General features: G+C 35.4%; 1 protein-coding gene across 27 annotated transcripts in view; it reads right to left on the minus strand.

Annotated features, from left to right (window-relative positions):
• LOC117327766 (androglobin-like) overlaps positions 1 to 18,152 on the minus strand; it is a 125,451-nt gene that overhangs the window by 9,866 nt on the left and 97,433 nt on the right. For 21 of the 27 annotated variants that reach the window (XM_033884924.1, XM_033884925.1, XM_033884922.1 and 18 more), the window contains 11 exons: positions 17,847 to 17,864; positions 14,060 to 14,089; positions 11,752 to 11,766; positions 9,993 to 10,029; positions 7,961 to 8,055; positions 7,465 to 7,558; positions 7,175 to 7,309; positions 1,640 to 1,793; positions 1,167 to 1,369; positions 499 to 716; positions 145 to 227 (listed from right to left, as the gene is read on the minus strand). In XM_033884924.1, coding sequence (XP_033740815.1) covers positions 145 to 227; positions 499 to 716; positions 1,167 to 1,369; positions 1,640 to 1,793; positions 7,175 to 7,309; positions 7,465 to 7,558; positions 7,961 to 8,055; positions 9,993 to 10,029; positions 11,752 to 11,766; positions 14,060 to 14,089; positions 17,847 to 17,864 — 1,082 coding nt within the window. The remainder of the gene's footprint in view (positions 1 to 144; positions 228 to 498; positions 717 to 1,166; positions 1,370 to 1,639; positions 1,794 to 7,174; positions 7,310 to 7,464; positions 7,559 to 7,960; positions 8,056 to 9,992; positions 10,030 to 11,751; positions 11,767 to 14,059; positions 14,090 to 17,846; positions 17,865 to 18,152) is intronic. The other 6 variants (XM_033884906.1, XM_033884904.1, XM_033884913.1 and 3 more) reach the window with 6 other exon arrangements.

Below are 18,152 nucleotides of genomic sequence, written 5' to 3' on the forward strand. Positions count from 1 at the left end.
ATATATCCTGATGTCACAAATCATCTGTTAAAGTAAAAGGTATATAGTAATAAAAAACAATTCTTCTTATGTTGATGAATGGGTACAAACACTCAAAGATGACAAAGATTATACAATATACTGTATACTGTACATAAACCTTACCGAGGCACGCCCATCTACACTCTTGGCTGATCCTGAACGCTTCAGTTTGGCTGTGCTGGCCTTTCCTTTAGTATCTTTGTTAGCTGTGAACATTATAGGTATTTATAAAACTTGATACATGGTTTTATAATATCCAATTACTTTTAGATTGCTACGAATAAAATCATTCAATTTACAGCACTTACTTTAATAACATAATAAATTTTATATAAATTTATCACATACAGATATATTTGATTGATATATGTTATTCTGTAACATGAAGCTAATACGACAGGTAATAATTACATGTCTGACAACAGAAAGTAATAATTATGTGTCTGATACCAGACAAATGTAGTTAAATATACATACATGTTCTAGAGCTGGGTCGCTTATCCTCAGAGTTCAGATCAATATCCTTTTGGAAGATGAAAGCGGGAATGACAGCATGACCTTTGCCTGTAGTACTGGCGACCTCAACCTCATCGTCCAGGACGACCAGCTTGATATACACATCCTGTTTGGAGGTGTTTACCTGAATACTGGTCACATTGGGAGGCATATGGTCCTCATTCACCTTCACAGCATACCTGTTAACAAATTTACTCATATTTAAGCAAAATCTAAATCTGTCAACGTACTGCCTCATTAAACCAAATATCTGTCAACAAACTCCCTCATTAAACCAAATATCTGTCAACAAACTCCCTCATTAAACCAAATATCTGTCAACAAACTCCCTCATTAAACCAAATATCTGTCAACAAACTCCCTCATTAAACCAGATATCTGTCGACAAACTCCCTCGTTAAACCAGATATCTGTCAACAAACTCCCTCATTAAACCAAATATCTGTCAACAAACTCCCTCATTAAACCAAATATCTGTCAACATACTGCCTCATTAAACCAAATATCTGTCAACAAACTCCCTCATTAAACCAAATATCTGTCAACAAACTCCCTCATTAAACCAAATATCTGTCAACAAACTCCCTCATTACACTATACCTGTATGTATTAAGTTTCATGTCACTCACCTAAATATGACATCCTTTGGGTTAGGGATGTAGTAGTCTTTGAGCTCTCGTACATGGAATGTTGAGTTACATGTAACTTCATTCTTCTCATTCTTCTGAGGTGCTGGCAGTGGACTCAGGGAGCCAATCAGACGCATCCTCCACTTGTTGGCAGCCAATGGCATTTCTGTGGTCCTAGCCTCAGCCACAAACGTGTAACCTTTCTATATGTACATAACAATGATCCATTAGTGGCCAGAAAGACTTTAATTTTAGAGTTCTCTTCTATCTACCAAGGAATATCAAAAGATGTCTTGTATATAGAATTTTGTTGATATGTATGTTTAGAACTAGCAAATCACTGATCACTTTCTCTCCAACACAGTTCGTATATTGTCCTTCAAAACCTTAATAAGATATTTCTAATGAAACACAAATGATGGTAATTTTACATGTATGTATGGTAAAATACTATTATATTTGCATTTACGAACCCTGTTTTTTTTGTAGACATAGGGAGCAACTCGCTGGAAGACTTTAGGGATCTCCTCCCCAGTATCGTTGTTGATCACCCTCAGCATACACGTGTTGATCGGTACATACAGCTTGGGTACCACTAACATCTCTTCTTGTACATAGAATATCTCCCTGGAAACACATACCCAACAGATTAACACTACTGTACATAGAATATCTCCCTGGAAACACATACCGCACAGGTTAACACTATTGTACATAGAATATCTCCCTGGAAACACATACCCAACAGGTTAACACTGTTGTACATAGAATATCTCCCTGGAAACACATACCAAACAGATTAACACTACTGTACATAGAATATCTCCCTGGAAACACATACCCAATAGGTTAACATTACTGTACATAGAATATCTCTCTGGAAACACATACCCAACAGGTTAACACTATTGTACATAGAATATCTCCCTGGAAACACATAACCAATAGGTTAACACTATTGTACATAGAATATCTCCCTGGAAACACATAACCAACAGATTAACACTACTGTACATAGAATATCTCCCTGGAAACACATACCCAACAGATTAACACTACTGTACATAGAATATCTCCCTGGAAACACATAAACAATAGGTTAACACTACTGTACATAGAATATCTCCCTGGAAACACATACCCAACAGATTAACACTATTGTACATAGAATATCTCCCTGGAAACACATCCCTAACAGATTAACACTACTGTACATAGAATATCTCCCTGGAAACACATACCCAACAGATTAACACTACTGTACATAGAATATCTCCCTGGAAACACATACCCAACAGATTAACACTACTGTACATAGAATATCTCCCTGGAAACACATACCCAACAGGTTAACACTACTGTACATAGAATATCTCCCTGGAAACACATACCAAACAGATTAACACTACTGTACATAGAATATCTCCCTGGAAACACATACCCAATAGGTTAACATTACTGTACATAGAATATCTCTCTGGAAACACATACCCAACAGGTTAACACTATTGTACATAGAATATCTCCCTGGAAACACATAACCAATAGGTTAACACTATTGTACATAGAATATCTCCCTGGAAACACATAACCAACAGATTAACACTACTGTACATAGAATATCTCCCTGGAAACACATACCCAACAGATTAACACTACTGTACATAGAATATCTCCCTGGAAACACATAAACAATAGGTTAACACTACTGTACATAGATTATCTCCCTGGAAACACATACCCAACAGATTAACACTATTGTACATAGAATATCTCCCTGGAAACACATACCCAACAGATTAACACTACTGTACATAGAATATCTCCCTGGAAACACATACCCAACAGGTTAACACTACTGTACATAGAATATCTCCCTGGAAACACATAAACAATAGGTTAACACTACTGTACACAGAATATCTCCCTGGAAACACATACCCAACAGATTAACACTATTGTACATAGAATATCTCCCTGGAAACACATACCCAACAGATTAACACTACTGTACATAGAATATCTCCCTGGAAACACATAAACAATAGGTTAACACTACTGTACATAGAATATCTCCCTGGAAACACATACCCAACAGGTTAACACTACTGTACATAGAATATCTCCCTGGAAACACATACCCAACAGGTTAACACTACTGTGGTAGCAGTGTACAGTAAAAATGCCAAATTCTGAAAAATATGGCACATGCTTTAGATATGCAAACATTGCCAGTTAACCTTACATATAACCTCTAATAAAGTATATATATTTGAAATCTGTACAACATTTGCAATTTTAATAGAGCTCTGAAGGATAAGTAAACTGATATTTTCTGTGATTTTTAGAGCTGTGAATACCATGGTAACAGCTTAAAAAATTCTCAAAAATTGCAAAATATTATGATATTTGACCCAAAATGGCACAATTCTCTACACAATTTTTTTTCTGAAACCTTTTTAAAATTAAATATCTCTATCCCAAAGACAGAATTAATCTTGTTTGGACATATGTTGTAAATTAAGTTTTTCCGCTATCTTACCTTTTCTGTGGGCTTCCATTTTGCGCTGTAGGCGAAACTAAATTTCCTGTGTAAACACACGTTCGGAAAATCCGGATATTTAAAATCCGGAACCAATTTATTGATTTTTGTTTTAATAAATGTGAAGCCTGTATGTACTACTTCATACTGGATATACCAATTATAGTGTACATTTATTTTTTCATTTTTTATACATATCATAATACAGGAGTTATTTGCTTAACAAAAAAATTGCCCATGGCCAGGCTGTCTTACTGTGGTGTGCTACCTTATACATCACTTTCGTTAATTCTAATTTTACTAAAAACCCCATGAATGTCTAGAATATGTTCCGACGAACAAAATGACATATCGGGTTACTGTGTATCTTTAATAGTCACCGAGTATTGCTGATTTCCCTGAGAGGTGTATTTTGACAACTTTTTCTCCCAATCCAGTAATAAGGGGAGGTAATTTTAAAGATGAAAACTCCCATAATTCTGTATATCTCTTGAATAAAGTTGTGTTTTGAGTTGAATGTGGTACTTTGAGTCTCTGTGCATGTAATCAAGCAAAAAATACTATACAACTATCAAATTTAGCCTTGTAATATGACGTCATAGTTACCATGACGTCATCAGTAACTATGACGTCATCAGATGGTATCTATGACGTCATAAATACTCAATGTTATAAAAAACCAATTCCTTTCCAAAACCCAGCTTTGCAACCATGCAAAATTTAAGATAAATATGAATGAATCCAAAAATTTTAAAATGCATGCCTAGGGGTTTGGGGGGGGGGGGGGTTTTTGGGGGGGGGGGGTTTTTTGGGGGGGGAGGGTGACAAAAAGCAAAATTTTTTCCACCCCTAATTAAATAGTTCCAAGAAAATAAAAGAAAAAAAATTTTAAAAAAATTTTTTTCCCCAAAATTAAAAAATTTTCAAAAAAAAAATTTAAAAAAAAAAAAAATTTTAAAAAAAACCTTATGTTTTTAATTTAAAAGGGGTTTTTTTTCCAAAAGGGAAAAATAAAAGGGGTTTTTTAAATAAAATTTTCCCAAAAATTTAAAACCCCCCCAGACCCTTTTTCGGGGGGGGGGGGGGTTTTTTTTTTTTTTAAATTTTAAAAAATGGTTTTTTTTTTGGTTTTTTTAAAAAGGAAAAAAAAAAAAAAACCCCAAAAGTCATAAAATAAATAACCAAATTCCTTTCCAAACCTCAGCTTAGCAACACATGCAATATTCTAACTGATAAATCATGACATGACATCCAAGATTTCAAAATGTCATGCCTATGACATCACAGTCATCTGTTTCCACCCCGGTAATTCAGATATGTACCAATGATCATATGAAAGTGTCCGCTGATCCCATTTTATGCGGAAAATGCTATTTTTTCTGCTTTACCGAAGGAAGTGACAATAATTGACAATATTGTATCAACCGTACACTCCATCAATTGAAATTACATGCTTACCAATGTATAAATAAATTGAAAATAATGGTTTCACCAAATATTTCAAAAAATAATACTTACTGTAATAGTTTCCATGGATACGGGGTAATAAATCAGGTAAAACAAACCAGAATTCGGTCTATATGGTTTGTTAGATACCCAATAAGTTATTTTGGGTTTGTTATAAAACATAGAATATCTTTTCAATTTACACTGACTCATTAACATTATGCTTAATTAACCCACCCTTAAAATGGGTAAATATGCGAGTTACCTCCCTTGATTCCTCTAATATGACAAGCCTGATAATAAACAAGTTTTAAATTGTTTTTATGCATTTTTGAGCAATAATGAACTAAAATGAAGCTTAATCAAGCATAATTAAGCACAATTTCCAAAAAATAACATTTTTCAGCCCTTATAAGGTAGCAGTGTACAGTAAAAATGCCAAATTCTGAAAAATATGGCACATGCTTTAGATATGCAAACATTGCCAGTTAACCTTACATATAACCTCTAATAAAGTATATATATTTGAAATCTGTACAACATTTGCAATTTTAATAGAGCTCTGAAGGATAAGTAAACTGATATTTTCTGTGATTTTTAGAGCTGTGAATACCATGGTAACAGCTTAAAAAATTCTCAAAAATTGCAAAATATTATGATATTTGACCCAAAATGGCACAATTCTCTACACAATTTTTTTTCTGAAACCTTTTTAAAATTAAATATCTCTATCCCAAAGACAGAATTAATCTTGTTTGGACATATGTTGTAAATTAAGTTTTTCCGCTATCTTACCTTTTCTGTGGGCTTCCATTTTGCGCTGTAGGCGAAACTAAATTTCCTGTGTAAACACACGTTCGGAAAATCCGGATATTTAAAATCCGGAACCAATTTATTGATTTTTGTTTTAATAAATGTGAAGCCTGTATGTACTACTTCATACTGGATATACCAATTATAGTGTACATTTATTTTTTCATTTTTTATACATATCATAATACAGGAGTTATTTGCTTAACAAAAAAATTGCCCATGGCCAGGCTGTCTTACTGTGGTGTGCTACCTGTACATAGAATATCTCCCTGGAAACACATACCAAACAGATTAACACTATTGTACATAGAATATCTCCCTGGAAACACATTATCAACAGATTAACACTACTGTACATAGAATATCTCCCTGGAAACACATAACCAACAGAATAACACTACTGTACATAGAATATCTCCCTGGAAACACATTATCAACAGATTAACACTACTGTACATAGAATATCTCCCTGGAAACACATACCCAATAGGTTAACACTACTGTACATAGAATATCTCCCTGGAAACACATACCCAACAGATTAACACTATTGTACATAGAATATCTCCCTGGAAACACATACCCAACAGATTAACACTACTGTACATAGAATATCTCCCTGGAAACACATACCCAACAGGTTAACACTACTGTACATAGAATATCTCCCTGGAAACACATACCCAACAGGTTAACACTACTGTACATAGAATATCTCCCTGGAAACACATACCCAACAGGTTAACACTACTGTACATAGAATATCTCCCTGGAAACACATACCAAACAGATTAACACTATTGTACATAGAATATCTCCCTGGAAACACATTATCAACAGATTAACACTACTGTACATAGAATATCTCCCTGGAAACACATACCCAACAGAATAACACTACTGTACATAGAATATCTCCCTGGAAACACATACCAACAGATTAACACTACTGTACATAGAATATCTCCCTGGAAACACATACCCAACAGATTAACACTACTGTACATAGAATATCTCCCTGGAAACACATACCTAACAGATTAACACTACTGTACATAGAATATCTCCCTGGAAACACGTAAACAATAGATTAACACTATTGTACAGTCATTGTTATTGCTGATGTAACATAAAGATTCATGCTTGAATACACATATATTTAAACATTCATGGTTACGGGGTACATTACTGATAATAGTCTACTCACCTGAACACCACAAACCAGTTGTTGGCTGGCTGGTCTGGGTACTGTCCTGTATAGTCTGCGTACGAGATCTTGTTCCACTCGTCTTGGTAGAAAGGGTATTTTGACATGATATCAGGATCCAGTTTGAACATGTACCTGGCAAGAATACGAATGTGGTCATTTTCTTTTCATTTGTCTTTCTCTTCTGAAATCTTGCATATAAATCTGACTATTTTAAGGAGTATATATGAGTATATTATGCATTTTATACTAACAATTTTTAATAGAGCTACAGAAATGAGTTGACCTACCTAAAGAGATAGAGGCCGTTCTGTTCAATGTTTTGTTCCAGGATGGCCCAGGATTTCTGTAGTGCCTCCATTGCTCTGGTGTTCTCCTCAGTTCCTGTAATTAATTCAGGTTTTAATGCAGACTCCAGAGTAGTGAGTAGAGATTGTACATTAATATGACAAAGGTAAATTACAATTCATCATTTTTTCAAACTTAATAATAGATAATGATATGCATCGAAAATGATATAAAAAAAAAAAAAAAAAAATGTTTTGTGAACTGCAAATAGTTTGCAGATAAAAGATTTGAAAATTGCACATGCACTGGTTTTCACATGATACAAAACCTGAGAGCATGAATACTTTCCAAGGAGGGTGAACTCAAGAATGTTTTCTAGAGTCTATACACAGCCAAGAATGACAATAAGAGGGAAACTGCAGTTACATTAGTGAATATGATGCTGCTATGTAATATGTTTCCTCTTTAAAAACCTCATGACCACCTTACGGTACATACCAGGTGTGCGAGCGTTCAGAAGTTTGCGTACAACATATCCTTTGCCAACCTTCTGAATCTTTATGGCTGCTACTTGTTCCTCCGTGGTTGGTTCTCTGTTGAAGAGTAAACATCTTTGTTTTACATACTGTGTCAGTTTCAGAAACATACAACAACTTTGTCAACAGTCATATGGGCTCATTTTGATAGCTCTTTAAATGTTCCAAATCCTGGATCATCCTTCTGGGACTCAAGTAAGTTACACTAGGTGACAAAAGTGTGGAAATCCAGAGAGGAAGTCAGGAAAATGGAGCTATAGACCAATCTTATATTACAGAAGAGGAAGTGTATTGATATCATAATTAAATTGATTTTGTAATTAACTAAGACAGCGAATGAAGCAAAGTGACATAATTGTATTGATATGCTGATGTTCCTTTTTGAGACACAGCATGATTTCCTTGTCACTAATTTCAACAATTACTTTGTATGATTATTGCCTATTTGACATTTTGACACTAACGGTACACTGAACAACTTACCTGTTTGACATTTTGACACTAACGGTACACTGAACAACTTACCTGTTTGACATTTTGACACTAACGGTACACTGAACAACTTACCTATTTGACATTTTGACAATAACGGTACACTGAACAACTTACCTATTTGACATTTTGACACTAAAGGTACACTGAACAACTTACCTGTTTGACATTTTGACACTAACGGTACACTGAACAACTTACCTGTTTGACATTTTGACACTAACGGTACACTGAACAACTTACCTGTTTGACATTTTGACACTAACGGTACACTGAACAACTTACCTATTTGACATTTTGACACTAACAGTACACTGAACAACTTACCTGTTTGACATTTTGACACTAACGGTACACTGAACAACTTACCTATTTGACATTTTGACACTTACAGTACACTGAACAACTTACCTGTTTGACATTTTGACACTAACGGTACACTGAACAACTTACCTATTTGACATTTTGACACTAACGGTACACTGAACAACTTACCTGTTTGGACATTTGACACTAACGGTACACTGAACACTACCTGTTTGACATTTTGACACTAACGGTACACTGAACAACTTACCTGTTTGAAATTTTGACACTAACGGTACACTGAACAACTTACCTATTTGACATTTTGACACTTACAGTACACTGAACAACTTACTTATTTGACATTTTGACACTAACGGTACACTGAACAACTTACCTATTTGACATTTTGACACTTATTGTACACTAAAACAACTTACCTATTTGACATTTTGACACTAACGGTACACTGAACAACTTACCTATTTGACATTTTGACACTAACGGTACACTGAACAACTTACCTATTTGACATTTTGACACTAACGGTACACTGAACAACTTACCTGTTTGAAATTTTGACACTAACGGTACACTGAACAACTTACCTGTTTGACATTTTGACACTAACGGTACACTGAACAACTTACCTATTTGACATTTTGACACTAACGGTACACTGAACAACTTACCTGTTTGACATTTTGACACTAACAGTACACTGAACAACTTACCTGTTTGACATTTTGACACTAACGGTACACTGAACAACTTACCTGTTTGACATTTTGACACTAACGGTACACTGAACAACTTACCTGTTTGACATTTTGACACTAACGGTACACTGAACAACTTACCTATTTGACATTTTGACACTAACGGTACACTGAACAACTTACCTGTTTGACATTTTGACACTAACAGTACACTGAACAACTTACCTGTTTGACATTTTGACACTAACGGTACACTGAACAACTTACCTATTTGACATTTTGACACTAACGGTACACTGAACAACTTACCTATTTGACATTTTGACACTAACGGTACACTGAACAACTTACCTGTTTGACATTTTGACACTAACGGTACACTGAACAACTTACCTATTTGACATTTTGACACTAACGGTACCCTGAACAACTTACCTATTTGACATTTTGACACTAACGGTACACTGAACAACTTACCTATTTGCCCAGGGATTTTCTACTTTGTCTGCTTCTCCTGAAACAGATAATGACCAAAGTCACACAGGGGAACATTCAGTAAATTCATAAAGATAGAAGTATTATTGTTAATATTAAGTAATCTTTAACATTTAACTAAACTTAATGTAACCATAATTATAAAGGTTTATTTCACCTTTTTTTATAATTATATGTATGTAAATGTTGCTAAGAAAAGATTATTTTTTTTTTTTTACTTTACAAGACACATTATGCCAAATGAAATTTCTAACACATCCTGACTAAAGAAAAAATAAATATCTAAAAGTTTCAAAATGTACCTAATTTAAATAAACATTAGACTCTACCACCTATCTAGATAATATAAAACCCAGTTATACACTATGATAGACTTTTGATATCTACTTCTCTAGTTAGCCAAACACACCACTTCACCAACACATACAGCTACTCCAAACACCCAGAGAAACATCCTGAAACTTCTTTGACAAAATCATTCAGACTGAATACTGACTCAAACTACTTAACCAGGCGAATGATATGGATCACATGTCCATTTCTAATCATTGCATCACTTGATAATTCAAGTTTTTCTAGCAATCTAATTTATTTGTAATTATGCATTGAAATGTGTTGCTATATCATATTGTACATGTATGTATACTAGAGTGTTCCTTGTAAGGACCCTGTGTTCCTTATACTGATTGTGTGTTCCTTATACTGATCGTGTGTTCCTTATATACTGATCGTGTGTTCCATATATACTGACTGTGTGTTCCTTATACTGACCATCATGCATGTGTTCCTTATACTGACTGTGTGTTCTTTATACTGATTGTGTGTTCCTTATACTGACAGTGTGTTCCTTATACTGACCATGTGTTCCTTATACTGACAGTGTGTTCCTTATACTGACAGTGTGTTCCTTATACTGACCATGTGTTCCTTATACTGACAGTGTGTTCCTTATACTGACTGTGTGTTCCTTATACTGACAGTGTGTTCCTTATACTGACAGTGTGTTCCTTATACTGAACATGTGTCCCTTATACTGACAGTGTGTTCCTAATATACTGACAGTGTGTTCCTAATATACTGACTGTGTGTTCCTTATACTGACAGTGTGTTCCTTATACTGACAGTATGTTCCTTATACTGACTGTGTGTTCCTTATACTGACTGTGTGTTCTTTATACTGATTGTGTGTTCCTTATACTGACTGTGTGTTCTTTATACTGATTGTGTGTTCCTTATACTGACTGTGTGTTCCTTATACTGACTATGTGTTCCTAATATACTAATTGCGTTTTCCTCTCGTCTATTTGAATATTGTAGAATAGCCATGCGGAAGTAAATGTATATTTTCAGGATGAATCTCAGATATACAAACTAAATACTAATATAATGCAACTTAAATCAACCCTTTAAAATAAAAAGTTAACTTTGAACACCATTTCTGTTTAAAAAAAAAAATCACCAACAAAAAAACTTCATGTCAAACAATTAACAGTGAATCTTGTCTTATTTATGATACAAACCTTTATTAAAATACCCACTTAATTATAACAGGATATCTTTGTCAGACAATCTATTAATCTGCCAAACTAGGGGTATTGACTCCTGAGAATCTAGTGCTACTGGCAGACAAGTTTCACTGTATCAATTTCTAAACCAACCACATATTACACATGCATACATACAATAAAAAACCATCAAACATAGCAGTCAATGTTAGACTATGTAGGTAAAACTGACATACCCTCTACGGATGTTTCTACAGGGACGCATGCAGAAAAGAAAAACACATATTAGAAAATTACAGCTTTTAAGGGGTCACAAATAAGCTGGAACATATATAGGGTTGTTTAGATGAGTAGTAAACAAGGATTGATAGGGGTTTACAGGCTCGGGGTAAACAAAGCTTAAGAAGGCTTGCTGGGTTATAGATACATTTTCAGAGAGAAAAAAAGTGTTATAGAAATGTTTCAGTAACTTCATGGCTTATAAAGCATAGGTTTTGATGGGTAGTAAGTACACATATATTAATGTGAGTTTATTATAATCAAAGGTTCAGGAGGTTGTGGGTTATGGAAGATCAGTTCAGATAATAAGGGGATGTGTTCTTGTCTGGATAATAAGCTTTGTTACTGAAGAAGGTAACATATAAATCATATAGCTAGTACCAACATGTCAATCTAGTTTGTATTGGTAATTGAAAAGGTAAAAATCTTAAGAACATATCAAATTATTACAATATTTCAATTGGACTTAGATAAATCAACAATATGTACTAAGCAAATTGTGACACTGGAAATAAGGATTTATTTTACTATCCTATGACATCTACAGTTCTTCCTTGTGACAATGGCCATGCAAACATACAATGTAATTTAAATCAATCTTTCACTCACCAATGAAATGTTTGGCACTAAACAGAGTTTTTCCTAGACCTGTTATATATTGTTTTAGTAGCAGACATTTATGTACTACTGTACTACCACACTCAGGTCACCATGTCTATAATGGTCCAACACACCTATCTCATACAACACTACACCTAATAGTAATAAATCAATGAATATATTGATAGATAATTCTTTCATCACATCACTATGCAAATAATATTATTTTTACAAGATCACTACTTGGACAGGATCACTAAGACTCCACAAGGCCAGAATAAGGTCAAAGACATATAGTGATCACTCCACAAGGCCAGAATAAGGTCAAAGACATGTAGTCACCAGCCTACAAGGCCAGAATAAGGCCAAAGTCATGTAGTATCACTTATGGACTCAATAAGGCCAGAATAAGCCCAATGTCATATAGTCATCACTCAACAAGACTAGGATAAATCCCATTCTTAAAATGTAATATCAACCTCAACAAGACCAAATAAGGCACATGAATTATAGTATTAACATAAACAAAGCCATAATCAGGCATGAGTTGAATTGTCCGTTCAACCTCAAAAAGGCCAAATTAAGGCTAATGAATTGTAGTATCAACCTCAATAAGGCCAGAATAAGGCCCATGAATTGTAGTATTAACTTCAACAATGCCACAATAAGGCCCATGAATTGTAGTATTAACTTCAACAAAGCCACAATAAGGCTCATGAGTTGTGGTATCAACCTCAACAAGACCACAATAAGGTTCATAAATTGTAGTATCAACCTAAACAAGGCCACAATAAGGTCAATGGATTGTAGTATTAACCTCTACAAGGCCACAATACGGTCAATGGATTGTAGTATTAACTTCTACAAGGCAACAATAAGGTGCATGAATTGTAGAATTAACCTCTACAAGGCCACAATAAGGTCAATGAATTGTAGTATTAACCTCTACAAGGCCACAATAAGGTCCATGGATTGTAGTATCCTCTTTATACCTCTACCCAACAAAGGCCTGATCACTGTTGAGGTAAGCGGTATGATTTAGATGACACTACTTCTATAGCTAATACACTGATTGTGCACACTACAAATGATAAGCAAAATAGGTGCAAAAAATAAAGAGAAATGGATGATTTGTTTACTTTCTCATGACAAAGGAAACTGAATAAGAAATGATGTCATATGTCATTTTTTCTATCCTTAAACACACATACAAATGAACCTTCCCTTACACTGTCTGAAGGAATGTAATCAAAGTTAGTTCTAAACTGTCATCCTAATCAATCAATGACAATCACTAACAGTCATTGTGAAAACATCAGGCTATATGAATATAATTCCACTTGTAAACACATACTCTGCAAAAACACATTTGCTATCTTGCTCTTTTATGAAACAAATTTCAAAATACTGTCTCATTGTTAGTATCTACAAAGAAAAACTACTGTTAATTCAAAAGTGAATTTAAATTTCCTGAGTAACCCTCAGGACATAAAAATCAGCTAAAAGAACAGTTTGGTCCAAATCAAAACCTGCAAATTTGAAAATAAGCAAAAAGAGAATGTAATTTAATGTGTCAAATAGCCTAAGTCCAAAATTATGTCCAAGCAGAGTTCTAGCACTCAGTTGAGTCTGGTGATTTAATATAATCTACAAAACCAGCGTTACCTTGTGGTTTGACCTCCTGTTGTGCAACTCCTGAAGGGAGGTAAGGATAGACATTATACAGGGGTTCCAATGTCGATTATATGGAAATTGGATACAAAGAATTGGTAATATCTACAGTACATACAATCTGATAGAGTATAAGATTTACAGACAGTTCAGTAAGAATCCACCACCATTTTTAACCAGTCTATACAAATCCACCACCATTTTCTGAGTAAATGTGTTACTACACTGCACCTCACTCATTTACTCCGAGTTTGTACTTTCACAAAAAGTTTACAAGTAGGAGATATTTCAGAAATCAAATTGATTAATAATTAATCAATTCTAGAAATCTGAGATATTTTAAGACAGCTGCAAATTGACTTCATTAACCAGTTAGGAACTCAGATATTTCAATTTTGATGATCAGTTATATGGAAAAAAACATACATCACATATACTTGAACTACTACATGAAATAACTCAACATATTTTAACAGCCTTAATTGTTTTATTAATCTTAGAAATAAATTTACATAATTGTAACATAGCCAGTGTTTTAAGAAATATCCAAACCTATTTACTGTCAGGGCTAAATATAACTAGGATATAATTATCAATAACTAATATCTCCAACAGATCCACAGCCATGGTGTAACACCAGCTGAACTATAAACACCACACACTTGCCTCTAATTTGGTTGAGCATGAAAGGTCTCATTTTGTTTCAGAATGAAAAATTGATTGGAAAAAAAACAAGGGCCCAATGGGCCCAAATCGCTCACCTGCAATGCAGTGATCTTTTCATATATGGATCCTGCAGTTATTTGAAAGCATGCTACAGGACCAATATAATGTCTCTCTGCACTTTGGCTTTTCACTAAAAGTCATTTAAAGATTTAAGCATACTTGATCGACGTGACCTTGAATGAAGGTCAAGGTCATTCATTTGAACAAACTTGGTAGCCCTTCACCCCAGCATGCTACAGACCCAATATCAACTCCCTGGGACTCTTGGTTATTGAGAAGAAGTCGTTTAAAGATTTTAGCCTTTTTGACCCCTGTGACCTTGAATGAAGGTCAAGGTCATTCATTTGAACAAACTTGGTAGCCCTTTACCCCAGCATGCTACAGACCCAATATCAACTCTCTGGGACTCTTGGTTATTGAGAAGAAGTCGTTTAAAGATTTTAGCCTTTTTGACTCCTGTGACCTTGAATGACGGTCAAGGTCATTCATTTGAACAAACTTGGTAGCCCTTCACCCCAGCATGCTACAGACCCAATATCAACTCCCTGGGACTCTTGGTTATTGAGAAGAAGTCGTTTAAAGATTTTAGCCTTTTTGACCCCTGTGACCTTGAATGAAAGTCAAGGTCATTCATTTGAACAAACTTGGTAGCCCTTCACCCGAGCATGCTACAGACCCAATATCAACTCCCTGGGACTCTTGGTTATTGAGAAGAAGTCGTTTAAAGATTTTAGCCTTTTTGACTCCTGTGACCTTGAATGAAAGTCAAGGTCATTCATTTGAACAAACTTGGTAGCCCTTCACCCCAGCATGCTACAGACCCAATATCAACTCCCTGAGACTCTTGGTTATTGAGAAGAAGTCGTTTAAAGATTTTAGCCTTTTTGACTCCTGTGACCTTGAATGAAAGTCAAGGTCATTCATTTGAACAAACTTGGGAGCCCTTCACCCCAGCATGCTACAGGCCAAATATTAGGCCTCTGGGACTCTTGGTTATTGAGAAGAAGTCGTTTAAAGATTTTAGCCTTTTTGACTCCTGTGACCTTGAATGACGGTCAAGGTCATTCATTTGAACAAACTTGGTAGCCCTTCAACCCAGCATGCTACAGACCCAATATCAACTCCCTGGGACTCTTGGTTATTGAGAAGAAGTCGTTTAAAGATTTTAGCCTTTTGACCCCTGTGACCTTGAATGAAAGTCAAGGTCATTCATTTGAACAAACTTGGTAGCCCTTCACCCGAGCATGCTACAGACCCAATATCAACTCCCTGGGACTCTTGGTTATTGAGAAGAAGTCGTTTAAAGATTTTAGCCTTTTTGACTCCTGTGACCTTGAATGAAAGTCAAGGGCATTCATTTGAACAAACTTGGTAGCCCTTCACCCCAGCATGCTACAGACCCAATATCAACTCCCTGGGACTCTTGGTTATTGAGAAGAAGTCGTTTAAAGATTTTAGCCTTTTTGACTCCTGTGACCTTGAATGAAAGTCAAGGTCATTCATTTGAACAAACTTGGGAGCCCTTCACCCCAGCATGCTACAGGCCAAATATTAGGCCTCTGGGACTCTTGGTTATTGAGAAGAAGTCGTTTAAAGATTTTAGCCTTTTTGACTCCTGTGACCTTGAATGAAAGTCAAGGTCATTCATTTGAACAAACTTGGGAGTCCTTCACCCCAGCATGCTACAGGCCAAATATTAGGCCTCTGGGACTCTTGGTTATTGAGAAGAAGTCGTTTAAAGATTTTAGCCTTTTTGACTCCTGTGACCTTGAATGAAAGTCAAGGTCATTCATTTGAACAAACTTGGTAGCCCTTCACCCCAGCATGCTACAGACCCAATATCAACTCCCTGGGACTCTTGGTTATTGAGAAGAAGTCGTTTAAAGATTTTAGCCTTTTTGACCCCTGTGACCTTGAATGAAAGTCAAGGTCATTCATTTGAACAAACTTGGTAGCCCTTCACCCGAGCATGCTACAGACCCAATATCAACTCCCTGGGACTGTTGGTTGTTGAGAAGAAGTCGTTTGAAGATTTTAGCCTTTTTGACTCCTGTGACCTTGAATGAAGGTCAAGGTCATTCATTTGAACAAACTTGGTAGCCCTTCACCCCAGCATGCTACAGACCCAATATCAAGTCCCTGGGACTCTTGGTTATTGAGAAGAAGTCGTTTAAAGATTTTAGCCTTTTTGACTCCTGTGACCTTGAATGAAAGTCAAGGTCATTCATTTGAACAAACTTGGGAGCCCTTCACCCCAGCATGCTACAGACCCAATATCAAGTCCCTGGGTCTTTTGGCTATTTAGAAGAAGTCGTCTAATTTTTTTTTAGCCTTTTTGACTCCTGTGACCTTGAATGAAAGTCAAGGTCATTCATTTGAACAAACTTGGTAGCCCTTTACCCCAGCATGCTACAGACCCAATATCAACTCCCTGGGACTGTTGGTTGTTGAGAAGAAGTCGTTTGAAGATTTTAGCCTTTTTGACTCCTGTGACCTTGAATGAAGGTCAAGGTCATTCATTTGAACAAACTTGGTAGCCCTTCACCCCAGCATGCTACAGGCCCAATATTAGGTCTCTAGGCCTTTTGGTTATTGAGAAGAAGTTGCTTGAATGGAAAGTTGACGCCGGACGGACGACGGACGCCGCGCCACGGCATAAGCTCACTTGCCCTTCGGGCAGGTGAGCTAAAAATGAATCCTGTATAACAGAGGGTAAGTTTTAACTAATTTGTTGAAATGAACTGGTATAGATTCCATAGTGACGCGTAAATTTCACAGCATCAGAATTCGGGATTGCCTTCAGTGTTTATACACTAATTCTCACTGAATTTTCATCACATTTGAACACACTACTCTTAGACTAATTGTTGATAATGACTCAACATTATAATGACTTTGCAAATAACAACAGGATCAGATGGAATTAATTAAAAAGGATCTTGTTTATATAAAATGGTACTATCTACTGAAGTGTTATCAATGAGAACACCATACGGAGGTGAGTAAAGACAAGAGTTATGGTTCCTGTACATCACTAGTAGGAGGAATACGTTACCATGAGATATTGACATGCCTGGAAAACATGGCTAATACTATCAAATATCATCAAACACTTAAATGTAGAAAGCATGCTTCTTATCAAAACACAACTTTATGGAAATGTTAATGTTACAATTATTATGATTTTTTTTTCAGTAAATTTTTGTATCACTACAGAAAAAATTGTCTATATATTTATATTTTTACTATCAGTATGAGCTGTAGGTGTCAATATTACAGTGGGTTACATATAAACATGCACTTGTACACTAGTACTGTCATGCAGATTTGTGAGTTGTGTTGGAGTGACATGCTTCATTAC

This window comes from Pecten maximus, chromosome 5 (genome assembly GCF_902652985.1).
Source record: "Pecten maximus chromosome 5, xPecMax1.1, whole genome shotgun sequence".
Lineage (NCBI taxonomy): Eukaryota > Metazoa > Mollusca > Bivalvia > Pectinida > Pectinidae > Pecten > Pecten maximus.